We start from the raw sequence: 18,517 nt of genomic DNA on the forward strand, positions 1-18,517 counted from the left end.
TATCAGTTTGGTATTTTGTTAGTGCTACTACTTATTTGAATTCTCCATCCTTCTACCTGTTTTCTTTTCACAGGTTCACGAGTCCTTGCAAGCCATGGGGAGTAGTGCTGATAGTTGTGACAGTGAGACAACAGTCACATCATTTGGTGAAGACCTTGTCACACAAACAGCACAAGACCAGCCTTATTTTAATGAATCAGAAGAGGAGTCTCTTACCAGTCCTCAGATGGGAAGAGAGAAGACAGCAACAATTGCTGACAAACGGTCAGATGGCCAGGATTTCCCCCAGTGCAAGACTGTTGAGAATACAGGACATCAACAGTCCACCTGTAGTACAGGGGATCACGTTACTGAAATTACTGAAAGGAAAGAGGATGTGTCTCCAGCACAGCCGGTGGAACTACTGAGGGAAGCAAGTGCTGAAAGTGATGTGGATAAAAGCAGTGAATGTGAATTTGCCCAGTATACCACCCACCATATTCTTAAATCATTGGCTTCTATTGAAGCTAAATGCAATGAGAAGGGCGCTGAAAATACAACTGGGCCTCCCTCTTCTGTGGACAGAGTTAATACAGCTTTGCAAAGAGCACAAATGAAGATTTGCACTCTGTCTAATCAAAGAGTGGGGCGTAGCTTGATAAAGTCAAAAGATCTGTTAAAACAGAGGTACTTGTTTGCAAAAGCTGGCTATCCTCTAAGAAGGTCTCAGTCTTTACCAGCCACCTTGCTGAGCCCAGTAAGGGTTGTGTCCTCTGTCAATGTTCGGTTATCCCCCGGAAAAGAGACCAGATGCAGTCCACCTTCCTTCACTTACAAGTACACACCGGAAGAGGAACAGAAATTAGAAAGAGAAGCGATTGAGCATGATGGTCAGTCTTTAGTTAAGTCCACTATTTTCATCGCTCCATCGTTTATGAAGAAAGAAGCCGCCGCCCAGAGTGAGGTGAACCGGTTGGAGGAGTGCCATCAGCGAAGGACTCCGGCCTGTTCACCGTATGCTCCGGCACCTACGTCTCAGTCCACCTGCTCCCTTCACTCTGTCCACTCCGAGTGGCAGGAAGGGCCCCTGTGTGAGCATCTGAGAACTCTGAGCACTCACAGCGTCCCCAGCATATCAGGCAGCACCTGTACTGCCTTCACTTCCCCTCTCGGTTGTCCTTACTCACATAGACATGCTGCCTATCCTTACCGAGTGTGCTCTGTGAACCCTCCTTCTGCCATCGAAATGCAGTTGCGAAGAGTGTTGCATGATATTAGAAACACACTGCAGAACCTTTCACAGGTATGAGAAAAAGTTTATCCTTCTTACCTTTTTTTCTTTTATTGGTCTGAGTACCTCTTAATTTTCAGGGAAGCTGGGACCCATCAGGCCTGAGCTACCTCAGCCTCATTTTCCTGCATGCCTCAGCTTATCTGTACCGGCCCCTCCCAGCGTCTTCCCTCCTAGCTCAAGGGAACAGCTGTAACTAAATCTGAACAAGGTGAATTTCTCTGCTTACAATCTCCGTCCTTTCTAGAGAAGAGATTTTGCTCGTTAGGTCTCCTCCCTTCTTTAGCCTCTCCTGCACTGTCGTTGTCTTAGTCAAGTTGTCTCTGTTATTAAAAGAACTTCGCTCTCAAGTACCATCTGTCCTTTTCTTTTCCATCTGACAGTGTTCACCACCTCCTCTTTCTAAGTTTTCCTCCCCTTGGCTTCTGTGTCGCCGTTTGTTCTCCTGGTTCCACTCGTTGCTCTCTGACTAAGCTTTCCCTTCATCTGCCGACTCCTGATGCTGGCCGCCTGGCACAGAATTAATCTGCTTCCACTGAGTTAAAAGGCTGGGACCACCCCAGAAGAGAAAAAATCAGGTAAAGTATGAATTTGAATAAAAACCGTCTATGTGTCTTGTCACTTTTAAAGTCATTGCTCTCAGATTTGTTAGTGGGCTGGAAATAATTTCCAAAATAAGCTTTGAAAAGAAGTAAATTGTCTCTTGGTTTGCCTTTCACGTTTCCTTTCTTTTTTAAAAAAATTAATTTATTCATTTATTTTTTTTGGCTGTGTTGGGTTTTTGTTGCTGCATGCAGGCTTTCTCTAGTTGCGGCAAGAGGGGGCTACTCTTCGTCGTAGTGTGCGGGCTTCTTGTGTTGCGGAGCACAGGTTCTAGGCACTTGGGCTTAAGTAGTTGTGACGTGTGGGCTCAGTAATTGTGGCTCGTGGGCTCTAGAGCACAGGCTCAGTAGTTGTGGCACACGGGCTTAATTGCTCTGCGGCATGTGGGATCGTCCTGGACCAGGGCTTGAGCCCGCGTCCTCTGCATTGGCAGGCAGATTCTTAACCACTGCACCACCAGGGAAGCTCCACATTTCCTTTCTAAATCTCTTTCTAAACTACTTATATATAGACAGTTGAGGAAATGAAGAAAATGACAGTGTAATATAATGATCAGGTTATTCAGTTAAGAGTCGAGAGGCACAGGGTATATATAATAGATCCCTTATCATGGTGACATAGTAGACAGGAAGCCACTTTGACAGTAAAAATGAAAGTTGGAACTTTTCAAGCTATGTAGTAAAATATACCTTCTTTTAAGTATAGATTTTACCCTCATGATGATTGTCTCCTAATGATTTTCAGTCTAACCAGAAAGTGGGTGTTTCTCCTTCCTCCTTACAAAATGTAGTTCTATCTACATGTGAGACATTTAACCTTTCAGCTGCAATTATATGAAGCTGGGGATTCCCAGGGTCCTGTCCACCTGCACCCTCAAGTGCACCTGTCTAGGCCAACTTGTTCTGCTCTAAATGTGGTCTTCTCTTCAGTGTCCCATCAGTAACTCAGCTAATTAATTTCCCCACTCTCACCCCACCTCACCTCAGTAAACAGATGCTCTTCATGACCTGGCCTCTGCCTATCTCTCCAGGCCCATTCCCTATGTGTGTGCTCCAGCCACACCAGACTGCACGCAAGCCTCTACACAGGCATGTGTCCCTAGGTGTCTGTTTCTTTACACATTCTACTTTTTTTTTTTTTACCTGGAACACCCCGCTCTTGCCTTTCTTCACCTGACGAAGTCCCTTTTACTGTCAAGGCTCAGCTCAGGGGTCACCACTGTCGGGAACACTTAACTAATCTGGATTTTTGCTTGTTCCTATCATAGCACTCCCCATGCTGCCTCCAGCCAATATTATATATATGTTTTTTACTTCTGTTTTCTCTTTCTTTTTTCTTACACCGTGAGAACACTTGAAGGCTGGAAATGACTTTTACTTCCTTTTATCTTTCTCACTGCCTAAAATAGTGAAGCACAGTAGATACTCAGATGTCTAAGAATGAGTGTGATGATTGCTTGCTACTTTCTCCAGCCAAGTTAGTAGTTTCTGTAATCTCAGAATGATATTTGCTATTGCTTCTACATTTCTGAGTTTTGTTTTAATTTTTATTTTTCTGCTTTCTCAAGGTCCGGTAAGACATAGGTTTGAACTATTTGTGTTCCTTTGCCTCTTTCCCGTTCCAATACACTGACTTATACCTTAAACAGATAGGAGTAGTGGGTAGCGTGGGGGACTGATTTATTTGGTTCCTGCTTATAACATGAAGTGGTTTTGGTTTTTGTTTTTTGCCTCAAAGAGAAAAATATGTAGACCCCAAATTCTGCCTTTTTAACACTTTAGATAGTTAGGACGTGGTCCCTCTAACATTGATTCCTAATCACACTTTCATTCTTTTGAAGTGCCCTATGATGAGCGGACCTGATCTTGCTGCTCCCTACACTACTCAGAAACCATCTGTTCTACCTCTTTATGAAGTAAGTTCTTACTTCAATTGTGTTACAGAATAATTTGTGTGATTTAGAAGTTAATGCTGTTGTATTGTATTTTAGAATACTTTTCAGGAGCTCCAAGTAATGAGGCGGAGCCTGAATTTGTTTAGAACGCAAATGATGGATTTAGAATTGGCAGTGCTGCGTCAGCAAACCATGGTTTATCATCATATGACTGAGGACGAAAGGTAAAAGTTCATCTGACTCAAAATATTTTTCTTTCTAAAAAGCATTGTTAACTTTGTTTTTTGAAGCTGGGTTTTATTTCTACTGTTGTGTACCCTTTATGTAGTCTGTGAACCAGTATAAATAAAATTGGGCATAGTGTTCTGCTAGGTAAACTTCTCTGCCTTTGTTGGATTGAGGAAGATAGTGGTTGCAATCTGTTTTTTATTGTTTGGGATATTTGTAATCAAGGATAGAGGAAGAAAAACCAGTTCTCCCAGTGGTTACACCTATTGCAGTCGCAGTTGTGCTAATTTATAGAACTTGGAGTTCAGTACCTTCTGAAAGCTTGTGAGAGAGTTGTGAACAATGAATCTCCAAACTACTTTTTTCAAACTTTGTGCCTACTGATAGATATGAAGTTGATCAGCTCCAGAGCTTGAGAAATTCAGTCCGAATGGAACTTCAGGACCTAGAGATGCAGCTGGAGGAGCGTCTGCTGGGGCTGGAGGAGCAGCTTCACGCTGTGAGTGTGCCTTCGCCCTTCCGCTCCTCAGCACTCATGGTACGCTACCTTGGGTTGTGGATAGGTTTTTCACTCAGGACTTGTTTATAATGTTCCACACAATTTAGTACAAATGCCTTAATTTAAAAACACTTATTTTAATGGCATTAGAGACATGGAGAGTTTTTAAGGAGCCTTTCTCACAAATCAGTGGAATGTGCAAGTTGTGATTATTATTTTCTTAAATGTTTAGTATATTTAGAAATACATTGAAAAATCATAATTTTTAACAATAGAAAATAAGGAGCAATACAAATTTTAAAGGGAAAATGATAGTAGGTTAACATATGACTGATTTAGATGTTAATCATGGCATGTAACTGTGAAGAACACAGATATATGTAATATATATATTTCACTTAGCCTTCTTTTCCCCCTTTCTTGCCTTTGAAAACAAAACTGTTTCCTTTAAACGTTTCCTTTATTTTGGATTCTTTTCCATTCTTTATGTTTTTTAAGGAATCAAGTGAGATCTTTGTAAAAGCAGAAAAACATGTATTCAACGAAGAGAATTGAAAGAAACAGTTTCTCTTTATTTTGTACCACTGTTCTTACTCCTAATGTTCCTTTCCATGCAATTTGAACTCCAACAGTTGTATTCTTATTTTTGCCAAAATCTTTCAGTTGTAGAGTATACTGTTTTGAAATGTTGAAATACTGAATTTTCTCTTTGTTAACTGAACAACATACCTGATTTTGTTAAAAATAAATGCATGAATACACACACATACATATGCACACATATGGAGAATAAGAATGTGTGTGTGTATACACATATATATGTATAGCATAGACTAAGAATATCCTGTATTGTCAATGAATATCTTTTTCCATAAAAGGTTTTGATCCATTATTCTGAGAAATGTGTGTTGGTGAGAGCAGAGAATCAGAACATCTTCTATGCAAACTTTAGTCACAGTAACACATTTTATAGGATCCTATGACAGTTTAGGCTGACCTTTGTGACATAAAGGACTACTTCAGAGCAATAATTAGTTCATTATAAAACACAATTTGAAAAAATACACACACACACATATATTGTTCTTACTTTTTCAGGGAATGTGTGGCAGTAGAAGCGCTGATAACTTGTCATGCCCTTCTCCATTGAATGTAATGGAACCAGTAAGCCTCTTTCCTTTTAAATCACTGGGGAAGGGAATGATATAATATTTTATAAACACACAGTTTTCCTAATGTAGATGAAATTTTTTAAAATACAGAATTTGATAAGTTAGTTAAATTGATTAGAAGTGACTCGGGCACTTTGAAAGCCCACTGCCATCTTTGGCCACTAAAGAGCCAGTTAATTGCAAAAGTGATTTATCTTTGTGGCCTAAAGAAAATAATGCATCATAAAAAGTAATTCATACTCCAGGAAATGTGCTTTCACAGTCTGATTCCAGGTCCTTTTGGTAATTGGATCTGTAAGATGACTACTTTTTGAACAAAAGTATGATTTTTATTATTTTTTAAGCAAATCAGTTCATTTGGGGCGCATTATGAGTAGCTATTTTATTTTTTACAAGTTACTCTTCTTGATAAGTAATTTGGACCCCTGTGTGGGACCAAGTAAAATTTCATCCAGCTATAGTTTAGTTACACATTTTATGGCTTGATCTCTGTGAATTTAAATTTTCCTTGCTATTTTTGCAAATGTAATTGAGTAGTAACTAAATGAATGCATTAGAATCATGTCTTTACAAGTTAAGTGATTTGGGGCAATAATCACACCTAGGATTTTAATCTTCTTTTAACTACCAATCTTAATTTCAAGAGAGAAGAATTATAGTTTTTCTTATCTCCAGGTCACTGAACTGATGCGGGAACAGTCATATCTGAAGTCTGAATTGGGTCTGGGCCTTGGAGAAATGGGATTTGAAATTCCTCCTGGAGAAAGCCTAGAATCTGTTTTCTCCCAAGCAACGTCAGAGTCATCTTCTGTATGTTCTGGTCCCTCTCATGCCAATAGAACTGGAGTACCTTCTAGTGACTCAGTGGGCAGACCCAAAACCCATGTGGTACCAAGTAAGAAAGTATTCCGAGCGTCGGTGGCCTTAACACCAACTGCTCCTTCTAGAACAGGCTCTGTGCAGACACCTCCAAATATGGAAAGTTCTAAGGAAGTTGTTGCAGCTGAAGAAGGCTCGGAGGCTGTAGGACCTAAATCTGAAGTGGAGAAAGAGCATGGAAGAATCTCATTATTGCCAGCTGCTGAGGAAATGCATAAAAATGTGGAGCAAGATGAGTTACAGCAAGTCATAAAGGAGGTGAGTAAAATCTATGCTTAGTTTATTTGGAGTAGGTTTTGTTTGAACATTATTTATAAGCTATTCCTTTGATTCACTGTGTTCAGTAATTTTCCCATTGATCTCACTCATGTCTATTAAGATATGTTTATAATGCCGTTTCTGCATATTTCATACTCCAGTGTGAAATAATTGCAATTCTCTATATTCCCTCTGGTGAAGAAGGAATATGTAGGGTTCAAATAAGTGAACACGTGACAAACTCTCTAGACCTCTGTTTTCACCTTTGTAAAATTAGGGATTATAATTTAGATCTCTTCCAGGATTAAAAGCTGTCATTTAATAATGTTAATTGACATAAAAAATGGTGTTGAGATTTTAAGAAGTAAAAAAAATTTGAGCTGTTTGGCTTAGTGGGTGGGGAAATGTGGAAATTATGTAAGTTGTTCAAAGATAGAAATACAAAATGAAAAGAAGGTTTACCCTGTGTGATTAGCAGTATGCAGACCTGAAATATTGAACCATAGTTCTAGGTTACCAAAAAGACTGCAGAAACTTAGGAAGATTAGTAATCAAGGGCAAAAATTAACTGAGAAAATTAGTAAGATAGTTGCTTTTGGCATTAGGATCAAGTAGTAAGGAATAGTATGTATATCATTTTTAAAAGGGAGACTGCTATAGATACATGTTTATGATGACTTTTTTTTCCTTGTCTTCTCAAATCACATTGTGTCTTTGGGTGCAAAATCCAATAGAGTGCATGGAATAAAAATTACACATGTTGAATTTATTTTTTTCATTCTGTTCCCTGTATTAAGAGTAACTCTAAGGAAGAACCATAATTACTCATAATTCTTTCCAAATGAGATACTAAAATCCATGATAAAAAAAGGATCATTAATTCTTTCCAATAGTTAGAAAGAAGAATATCCCGTAAGTTAAAAAAAAAAAAAAGGTTTATAAGTGTCTTAATGAGTACCTGCTCTGTAAGGGTAAAAGAAAAACAGATATGAGACATGAATCCTTAAGCTTAAGTCTAGTAGAAAGGTAAATAAGACTAACTCAGGAAACAATTGAAAAATCATACAGAAATCAGTTGGTATGATGTATTGAGAACTAAGAATTTAGAACTGGAAAAAATCAAAATGAGCCAGAGAAATTAGTGTCAGTGACTCCCTCTTTTTAATCTGTGTATTTCCAATAAATTCAGTAACGTGAACTTAACATATTCTTAGAATTAACTCATGAGTAGCATAAAACAAATTTTGAGTGGTTATAGGTCAATAATGGTGGCAACAGACTAAAATGTTCCTTCAAATGGGCCATTGATCCTCTGGGTCCAAAGATTAGTTCATGTGTATAAGGTGCCACCATTTATAGCTGCATGATAGTAGCTTGAGAAGTATACTGAAAATAGTCAGTTTTGTTATAGTATGATATATGCATTCCTAAAAATCGTTGTGCTATGCAAATTTGTATAATAAAAACACAGAGCTTATGGGGAAAATAGTATTAGAAGCATAACACTCAAAACTTAGTGACATGTTTTTAAAAAGGTAAAAACCTAATAAAAACAGTAACACTTTCATAAATGTTAAATGGTTAAGAAATACATAAATACTGCAATAATGTGACACTTTACCTTGAGAAAGACCTGAAATTTGCTTGTGGAATTGGACTTTGGAAGGGTTGCAGCTTGTGAGTTATTGTGAAGTGGTGGAGGAGGGTGACATGAAATCCAGCAGAAAGTTTTAATGCCAGGTGCAGATAGGTGCACTTCATAACACAGTGAACTGACATAGCTGGTAGGTGTTTAATGTTTGTACAGTTTGGGTACTCTGTTCCCTGGTTCAGCTGACATTCAGACAAATTCACATTTATAAAACAAGCATCATCCTAGCAGATGAGACTGCATGTATGTACATGAATTACCAACTTAAAGTTTAAAAGGTCTTAATTCTATAAATTTATTTGTCCTACAAATGTAATTACTTTTGTAGGTTGGTTGTGGCTGGAAGATATTTAGCAGGGTCTGTACATCTACCTTGCTCAGTTAGGTGTGACTGATTATAATCCATTCTTATTTATGTGTTTCACATCAAAGATCAATTTTTGAGTAGAACTGAGTTTTACTCCAAAAATTATTTTTCTCCACAATATATATGTTAACTGAGGAAATAAGTTTTAAGGTACTCTCCTCCCGCCCAGAAATGTGATATTTGTGTTCCCTTTAGCTTGTTTTGGTTTGAAAATTTTCCTTGGAAACTGGACTTTATGTACTCATTTAGCACAAATACTCCCTTAATGCACACTTGAGTCCTCATTTTTAAAGTTGTTAATGGATGGCCTGATATGTGCTGTAAGTAATTTCCTGGGGGTAAAGCATCCCTAAGCCAGAACATTGATTTTTTGGCTAATAGAAAAGTTGGTTGTTCCCATCATAATGTGGTGGTGCTAGAGAATTAATCGTTTATAAGAACCTCCCATCAAATATGGAAGATTTTATAATTTGAAGACTGATATGCAAGGCAAATGTTTGAAGAAGTTTTTAGAATTTGTTATTAAACCTCTTAATTAGAAACTCCTTAATTCAGAATTTGGCATAGTTTGGACAAACTTTGGCTTAGCATTGACCCTTTTAACTGTCTACAAAGAAGGACTTAGCAAGCAAAATACGTAGTAGATCAAACAAGGCATAAGACAGAATACTCAAAAAAAAAAAAAAAAAGAAAGAAAAAAGAAAACTACAGACCAATATCACTGATGAACAGAGATGCAAAAATCCTCAACAAAATACTAGCAAACAGAATCCAACAGCACATTAAAAGGATCATACACCATGATCAAGTGGGGTTTATCCCAGGAATGCAAGGATTCTTCAATATACACAAATCAATCATCAATGTGATACACCATATTAACGAATTGAAGGAGAAAAAGCATATGATCATCTCAATAGATATAGAAAAAGCTTTTGACAAAATTCAACACACATTTATGATAAAAACTCTCCAGAAAGTGGGCATAGAGGGAACCTACCTCAACATAATAAAGGCCATATATGATAAACCCACAGCAAACATCATTCTCAATGGTGAAAAACTGAAAGCATTTCCTTTAAGATCAGGAACAAGACAAGGATGTCCTCTCTCACCACTATTATTCAACATAGTTTTGGAAGTTTTAGCCACAGCCAGCAGAGAAGAAAAAGAAATAAAAGGAATCCAAATTGGAAAAAAAGAAATAAAGCTGTCACTGTTTGTAGATGACATGACACTATACATAGAGAATCCTAAAGATGCTACCAGAAAACTACTAGAGCTAATCAATGAATTTGGTAAAGTAGCAGGATACAAAATTAATGCATAGAAATCTCTTGCATTCCTATACACTAATGATGAAAAATCTGAAAGTGAAATTAAGAAAACACTCCCATTTACCATTGCAACAAAAAGAATAATATACCTAGGAATAAACCTACCTAAGGAGACAAAAGACCTGTATGCAGAAAACTATAAGACACTGATGAAAGTAATTAAATATGATACAAATGGAGAGATATACTATGTTCTTGGATTGCAAGAATCAAAATTGTGAAAATGACTCTACTACCCAAAGCCATCTACAGATTCAGTGCAATCCCTATCAAACTACCACTGGCATTTTTCAAAGAACTAGAACAAAAAATTTCACAATCTATATGGAAACAAAGAAGACCCCGAATAGCCAAAGCAGTCTTGAGGGGAAAAAAACGGAGAGGGAGGAATCAGACTCCCTGACTTCAGTCTATACTACAAAGCTACAGTAATCAAGACAGTATGGTACTGGCACAAAAACAGAAATATAGATCAATGGAACAGGATAGAAAGCCCAGAGATAAACCCACACACATATGGGAAGAATATACAATGGAGAAAAGACAGACTCTTCAATAAGTGGTGCTTGAAAAACTGGACAGCTACATTTAAAAGAATGAAATTAGAACACTCCCTAACACCATACACAAAAATAAACTCAAAATGGATTAAAGACCTAAATGTAAGGCCAGACACTATCAAACTCTTAGAGGAAAACATAGGCAGAACACTCCGACATAAATCACAGCAAGATCCTTTTTGACCCAGCTCCTAGAGAAATGGAAATAAAAACAAAAATAAACAAATGGGACCTAATGAAACTTCAGAGCTTTTTGCACAGCAAAGGAAACCATAAACAAGATGAAAAGACAACCCTCAGAATGGGAGAAAATATTTGCCAATGAAGCAACTGACAAAGGATTAATCTCCAAAATTTACATGCAGCTCAATATCAGGAAAACAAAGAAACCAATCCAAAAATGGGCAGAAGACCTAAATAGACATTTCTCCAAAGAAGATATACAGATTGCCAACAAACACATGAAAGAATGCTCAACATCATTAATCATTAGAGAAATGCAAATCAAAACTACAATGAGATATCATCTCACACCGGTCAGATTGGCCATCATCAAAAACTCTAGAAACAATTAATGCTGGAGAGGGTGTGGAGAAAAGGGAACACTCTTGCACTGCTGGTGGGAATGTAAATTGATACAGCCACTATGGAGAACAGTATGGAGGTTCCTTAAAAAACTAAAAATAGAGTTACTATATGACCCCACAATCCCACTGCTGGGCATATACCCTGAGAGAAGCATAATTCAGAAAGAGTCATGTACTACAATGTTCATTGCAGCTCTGTTTAGACAGGACATGGAAGCAACCTAAGTGTCCATCGACAGATGAATGGATAAAGAAGATGTGGCACATATATACAATAGACTATTACTCAGCCATAAAGAGTAATGAAATTGAGTTATTTGTAGTGAGGTGGATGGACCTAGAGTCTGTCATACAGAGTGAAGTAAGTCAGAATGAGTAAAACAAATACCATATGCTAACACATATATATGGAATCTAAAAAAAAAAAAAAAAAAAAGGTCATGAAGAACCTAGGGGCAAGATAGGAATAAAGACACAGACCTACTAGAGGATGGACTTGAGGACTCGGGGAGGGGGATGGGTAAGCTGGGACAAAGTGAGAGTGGTAGTGTATATATGGACATATATACACTACCAAATGTAAAATAGATAGCTAGTGGGAAGCAGTCGCATAGCACAGGGAGATCAGCTCGGTGCTTTGTGACCAGCTAGAAGGGTGGGATAGGGAGGGTGGGAGATGCAAGAGGGAAGAGATATGGGAACATATGTATATGTATAACTGATTCACTTTATTATAAAGCAGAAACTAACACACCATTGTAAACAATTATACTCCAATAAAAATGTTTAAAAAAATAAATAAAGCATCAGAGAGCCAGGCTAAAAAAAAAAAAGGAATACTGATGTCCTTAAGAAAATAAACTCTTCTGAAGCAGTTTAAAAGCATGTGTTAATAGATAAGTTAGTCTAATGCCATTTACAATTTAAACAAATAATTTGGGTTCTTATCCTCTTAGCTCAATTACAATGGTGTTCTGTTAAACTTTGTTTACAAAATATTTAAAATTCAGATTAGTCTTGATTCTGTTCATTTAAAATTGGTAATCTTTTTACTTAAATATACATGGTACTGAATTCCAATTTTTTTTTAAGCTTATTGTATCAGCTACCAAGAAAATTAGATTGTCTTCCCAGTAAATTATGGGTCTCTAACCCCATTGACAAAGCCACTATTCATGAAGGCAAGATTTAAGCTTGGGTTGAACAGTTTTGTAGGTGAGGATTAAACATGCTTGGCAGACACTTTCAGGGAAGTTTTCTTTCTTTTTTTTTTTTTTTACATCTTTATTGGAGTATAACTGTTTTACAATAGTGTGTTAGTTTTTCCTTTACAACAAAGTGAATCAGTTATACGTATACATATGTTCCCATATCTCTAGGGAAGTTTTCTTATTGCAGTCATGGGTGCATGAAACAATGATGTCTATCAGGCCTTTGTTTCCATTATTTCACCCTATGTGAACTTTTTTCAAAGAATGCTTTCATTATTTAAAATGTGTTAATGCAGTAGAATTCTTTTGAAGGAAAACACTGGAAGTTCTTGCAAATATTCAATACACTCATTTAATAACTAAGCTTTTATAAGATGAAAGATACCCCATTCCTGTGCAGATTGCATATGTTGTAGTGGGGACGTGTACACACTCTTGGAATTTGCCCAGGTGGTCTGTGATGTATGTAATCAATGGCCTGAAACTGCTTATAGTTACTTTAAAAAAAAAAAAAAAAGGTAAGAAGATTACTTAATAGAATAAATGAGCATCTGCCCACAGAAGCAAATGGAACAGAATTACATATCAAAGCATAAACATAGATTGCTCTGTGTAGAGATTACTTTGTTTATTGAAGTTCCTAGGCTTGGTTCATGCCTTTTTGTATCTATTACATTTCATCTGGCAAGCTTTTACATGTATTTTGGTAAATACACAGCTTGCATGTGTTCTTATTACAATTCTATTAGTGATCACTTGATATAATGGCTGCCACACAGGAAGCACTCAGTAGATGCATAATAAATGGACGTGTTGCGCCACACTTCAGGCTTGCTGTCAGCCTGTTTATTTGCCAATATGCATTCCTTCCTTAAACTCAAGTAGCCTGTCTTCAGCCTGTCTTACTTTTTGAAAGTTATAAAGGTGACTTCACCATCCATCCCACTGATTTTCTCCCTACTAATCCTTCCCACCTCTCTGTAGCATGGGAGACTTTGGAACTAATTTATTTGTTCATACATTTATTACTTCAATAAATTATCAAAGGCATTTTGTCATTTTCAGTGCTAGTCTGTAGTCCTTTGTTTTTCTACTTTCTATTCCTTTTTGTGCCTGATACTGTCTCTCTCAGGCATGTGCTGTCTCACTCTCTCATTGATGCATTTATTCAAACATTCATTGAGCACTTACTGTGTGCCAGGATACATTGATTAATTTCCATTTGAGCTCCCTGTTTCTATTCTAATTCCCTTGTATTCTTTACCTAGTAGGAACTGTCTTGTTGGCTAGGCTTCTTTTTGCTGTGTCTCCAAGGTGCTCTTGCTACAGTTTTCATCCTCACTATTGTCTGAAATTTTCCTTACTTTTTCATTATTATGTTAAAGACTGCTATTCTCTGAGAATTTATTTTTTTCCTCTTCTAGCCCATACTAGTCTCTCATTCTTAAAAATTTGTTCTTATGTCACTAATGAATTAATAAATAATTTTCTCCTTTCAATATTTCATGAAACAATATTCATTTTGTGCCCATGTAGATCATAACATCCTTGGTAGAGACTCTTTTATGCTTTACTCCAGTAATATCTTTACCCCCCAACACACCCAATGTTGGCTGTTGGCACAAATTTTGGTTTGTAGAGAATACTTGTTAGCTAGTTTGTTTTTGAATGATGAAGTACGAAGAGATGTGCATTGGACAACAGGACTGAAAGACTCTGCTACTCACTGTCTTTTGTAAATATAGATTTACAGAGGATCTGATTCAACACACTGCATTTGCACTTGTATATTGTGTCAGAGAGATTCTGGTTTCCATAATATTTGTATCCAATACATATTTGTTTAAAAAATGAATCTGAAGTACTATGAACTTAAGAAACTTTTGATGTTTTGTTGTTTAAAGCTTAGAAATATTGGTAGAAGGTAAGATGAGAAGCTTCTATTTATTTAAATACGTTTCAGTACAGATGGCTGGTAGCTAAGGAGCATTTGTTTCTCTGAATACTTATGTGTAAATATGTATTGTATACCAATTTTGCATGACATAATACAGAGCCATTTTTGGAAAGACTTCAATTGAGATGTGTTCAGGATGTACTTAGGAACATTTAAAGAAACAGATCAGGCTGACAGGAAACTGGAAATGTAGAATTTTTAAAAGCTGGTTGAGAGTGTCTCAAGTGCTAATTCGGGAAGGCATTATCAGCTTATTTCAGGAAATACACATTTAAAGCCTTCACAAAGGGCTATGTGGAGGTGATACTATATCATTAGAGAGAAAAAGGCATAGATAGGCATGTGTAGTGTTTGGGCATCTGGGGAAGAAAATCTTGATGGAATTGTCATTGCCCCTAAGTCTGTTTGCCTTTTCCAACAATAAAATGACATGTAAATCCTTGTCTGAAGCAAAATTTTCAGACAGGTGACAAATGTACCATACAACTAAATAAAAATTTATTTCTTTAGAGTTTATGGTTGGTTAGAGGATTTTTTTCGTGTTTTAAACTAAATTGTACTAAATGATCATTTCTTTTCGCTTAAAATGCACATGTTAGGTTAGAATAATATGTAACTTCTTTAGATACTTTGCTTTCAGTTAGTATAAACAGGCAATACACCTGTATATTATTTTGCCACTAATAGGTAGTCTTAACAATGAGAACACTTGAGTATCCTGCTGGTTACCAAACAAAGATGATGGACATTAACAAAAAATATAAAAGTGAACCTAACATTTAATCAGTTCTTTAAGGTTATTTTGTGTCATGGGGCAAATTATCTAATGAAGTTTTTAAATCGAACGTTTGTTATTGTTCTCAACTTGAGAATTGTGATATTTTATAATGGAGCTATCTGAGTTGTGCTAGACAAGACCTCAGAATGTGATCTGAGTTTGAGGATAGATGGATGTGATTCCCTACTTGCTCTCTGTATTTCATGAAGGGTTTACATGAAGGTTGTAGTTTTCTCTATAGTTTAGCTGACTGCAGGAATTAAATGCTATTTATTTATTTTTCTGAAAATAGAATAAAATGGATTATAGTTAAATATTGTTAAATTCTTATTTTCCTCTTCTTCCATTCTAGATTAAAGAGTCTATTGTTGGGGAAATCAGACGGGAAATTGTAAGTGGACTTCTGGCAGCAGTATCTTCAAGTAAAGCATCTAATTCTAAGCAAGAAAGTCATTAAATGGAATTTATAGGTAAATTTTTCTGAATTTCTTTGTTTAGCTCAATGTAAATTAGTACTTAGTTTTTAATACTTTTTTTTTTTTAGTGTACAGGTCTGTTTCTCTAGCTAAATTATGATTTATAGAAAGTATGTAATATGTTATCCTGCAGTGTGAAAACCTCTTACAACCTCATTTGAAGTGTAAGCAAGTCAAACTCATAATCTCAAACCTCCAAGGGATTATTGATATTTTGTCATTTTATTGAAATTTCATTATAGTAAATAAATTCTGGAATTGGGGAAATTGGGACCTTCAAACCTGAGTTTTATTTTGATAGCACTGGTTTTAATGTTATTTCAAATGTACAATTTATGGATCAAGATTTCAAGCCTTGGGCTTCCCTAGTGGCGCAGTGGTTGAGAATCCGCCTGCCAATGCAGGGGACACGGGTTCGTGCCCCAGTCTGGAAAGATCCCACATGCCACGGAGCGGCTGGGCCCGTGAACCATGGCCCCTGAGCCTGTGCGTCCAGAGCCGGTGCTCCGTAACGGGAGAGGCCACAACAGTGAGAGGCCCACATACCACCAAAAAAAAAGATTTCAAGCCTTAATCATAAATTTTTAGTATCTTTGTCTTTTAAAGAAACATATCCCATAGGTCCCATATCTAATCATGTCATAATTTATAAAGGAGGATCATATATATAAATATATATATATTTTTACAGAATATTCTCATCCTCCCCTTTTTTTTTTTTTTTTTTTTTTTTGCGGTACACGGGCCTCTCACTGTTGTGGCCTCTCCCGCTGCGGAGCATAGGCTCAGGACACGCAGGCTCAGTGGCCATGGCTCACGGGCCCAGCCGCTCCGCGGCATGTGGGATCTTCCCGGACCGGGACACGAACCCGTGTCCGCTGCATCGGCAGGCGGACTCTCAACCACTGTGCCACCAGGGAAGCCCTCTCATCCTCCCTTTTAAAGACCTTTCAGTAGTAATTGAAAAATGTGTAATGTTCACTTCTCTTTCTTTTTTAAGATTGGCATGGGTCCTATTAGCTGTGTGATATTGGAGTTATCAATGATATACACTGGTGGAGGTGTCATTTGTGCTTCAGAAGATACTTGCTGCTGAGCTGGGCTACTGTATACAGTGTACAATGTTTATTTCTTCTGTGCATATCTTTTTTAAAAACAAACTTAGGCACTTTGCTGACTTTATTTCTTTTCTAAACTATCAAAATTGTAGCCATTTGAAAAGCCTAATATTTATTTGTATGTCAATATTTTCCAATTGATTCCCTAGGAAGAATTAATTTTAAAACTTGAAAACTTCCAGACTTAACCAACTTATAAATAACATATTTCTTCAGACTAGCTTCTTAAAACACTGACCTCTATGAGGTATTTACTGTGCAATAACTGATTCATTTTTTGAGAGCTTGAAACAACCAATGATTTTTCCCTCCACTGCTGTTAATTAGTGTCACTTCCAAGAAGAAAACTTGTTCTCTTGTAAAAATTGCTCTTAATTCTTGAGGAGGTTACTAATAGCAGTAGGATAGAATTTATATGTTACCTAAAACTACTTAATGTTCTTACACTGTAAAGCATTGTTACTTTACCCAAGACAATTGTGATTTTTTTTTTGGAAACATGCCTTAGGTTAAACACTATGTACTTATTGCATTGTCCAGACTTCTTTATTATAAGGAGATGTTTCTTCTTTTAGACTAAATAGTGGAGTATTGCCAAAATAATGGGGCCTGTGACTTGAATGGATAGAAATGAATAAGCTGGTTTTGTTTTTTCAAAATGGAAGTAATTTAGATTTGTTTTTCTCATAATAGATGGTTTTAATTCATTTTTAACCAGTGAGAACTGTTTTGTTTTATGGGGAAAAAAAGGAAGGTAGTTTCCTATTTGGTTTCATATATGTTAAATAAATGTGTAAAGTAACAACCAAATGTTAATTAGAATTATTCTTTAGCATTTATAATTTTCAACTTCTATCATATTTCTTTGTGTGAAATTTCAATCAAAAGTGGTTGAGATGTTAACAGTATACTTTTAAAGAATATCTAAAAGGTTTTTAAATGTTTGAATTATCACACAAAGGCCTGATTTCTAAAAAAAAAAAAAATTAATAAAGTATTTATTTTGCCTAACATGTTTTTAGTGATTTCTTTTAACCACAACATGAAGAATTTGGATTAGATTTGATGAGTAACAAATAAGGTCCAAAAGAATTGGAGCATATAACCTAATAGGCTAAAATTCTCTTTTCCTCAAGAGGCCTCTATGATGCTTTCAAAAATGGTTAAGACTAGACCACCCTGGAGAAAGAGTGCACACTGATGCCTCTTGGTCTCATCCAGTTCTGTGGTCCTAATGATTACCATCTGAGGCAAAATAAAACTCTTCTTTAAAATGCACTGTTAAACTACAAAGAACAGACATTAAAATATTACCTTAGTCTTTGGCCAAATTATTCAGCAATTTGACTACTTGATTCTCATAATTGCAATGATACGTATAAGCCGAACACCCAACATTAATAGTTATACAGATATCAATGATTCTTAACTAATCAGCTTTGTAGCCACTTATAGTTCATTTCTGACAATACAAGATACGCAGAATTTGGCAATCAAAATGAGAGGTAATACAACTGGAATAACAGCCTGAGTCAATGGGCAAATCCCTTACACAGTTTATAAGTCAAATAAAATGAACTTCATCTCCTCTTTCCATTCTAAATCTTTGTGTACTTGAACATTTGAAAGCTACTATATTCACGCCACCATGCTAGCTGCTGAAATGAATGAG

General features: G+C 36.5%; 1 protein-coding gene across 4 annotated transcripts in view; it reads left to right on the top strand.

Annotated features, from left to right (window-relative positions):
- The window catches only part of ITPRID2 (ITPR interacting domain containing 2), a 39,841-nt gene extending 21,984 nt beyond the window's left edge, over positions 1 to 17,857 (top strand). Inside the window, exons 11-18 of one of the 4 annotated variants that reach the window (XM_059051949.2) lie at positions 74 to 1,282; positions 3,714 to 3,788; positions 3,864 to 3,991; positions 4,383 to 4,533; positions 5,593 to 5,658; positions 6,342 to 6,803; positions 15,604 to 15,721; positions 16,728 to 17,857. In XM_059051949.2, coding sequence (XP_058907932.1) covers positions 74 to 1,282; positions 3,714 to 3,788; positions 3,864 to 3,991; positions 4,383 to 4,533; positions 5,593 to 5,658; positions 6,342 to 6,803; positions 15,604 to 15,708 — 2,196 coding nt within the window. In that variant the 3' untranslated portion in view covers positions 15,709 to 15,721; positions 16,728 to 17,857. The remainder of the gene's footprint in view (positions 1 to 73; positions 1,283 to 3,713; positions 3,789 to 3,863; positions 3,992 to 4,382; positions 4,534 to 5,592; positions 5,659 to 6,341; positions 6,804 to 15,603; positions 15,722 to 16,727) is intronic. The other 3 variants (XM_059051952.2, XM_059051953.2, XM_059051954.2) reach the window with 3 other exon arrangements.
- The last annotated feature ends 660 nt before the right edge of the window (positions 17,858 to 18,517 follow it).

The sequence above is a fragment of the Kogia breviceps genome, chromosome 2, assembly GCF_026419965.1.
Source record: "Kogia breviceps isolate mKogBre1 chromosome 2, mKogBre1 haplotype 1, whole genome shotgun sequence".
NCBI lineage: Eukaryota > Metazoa > Chordata > Mammalia > Artiodactyla > Physeteridae > Kogia > Kogia breviceps.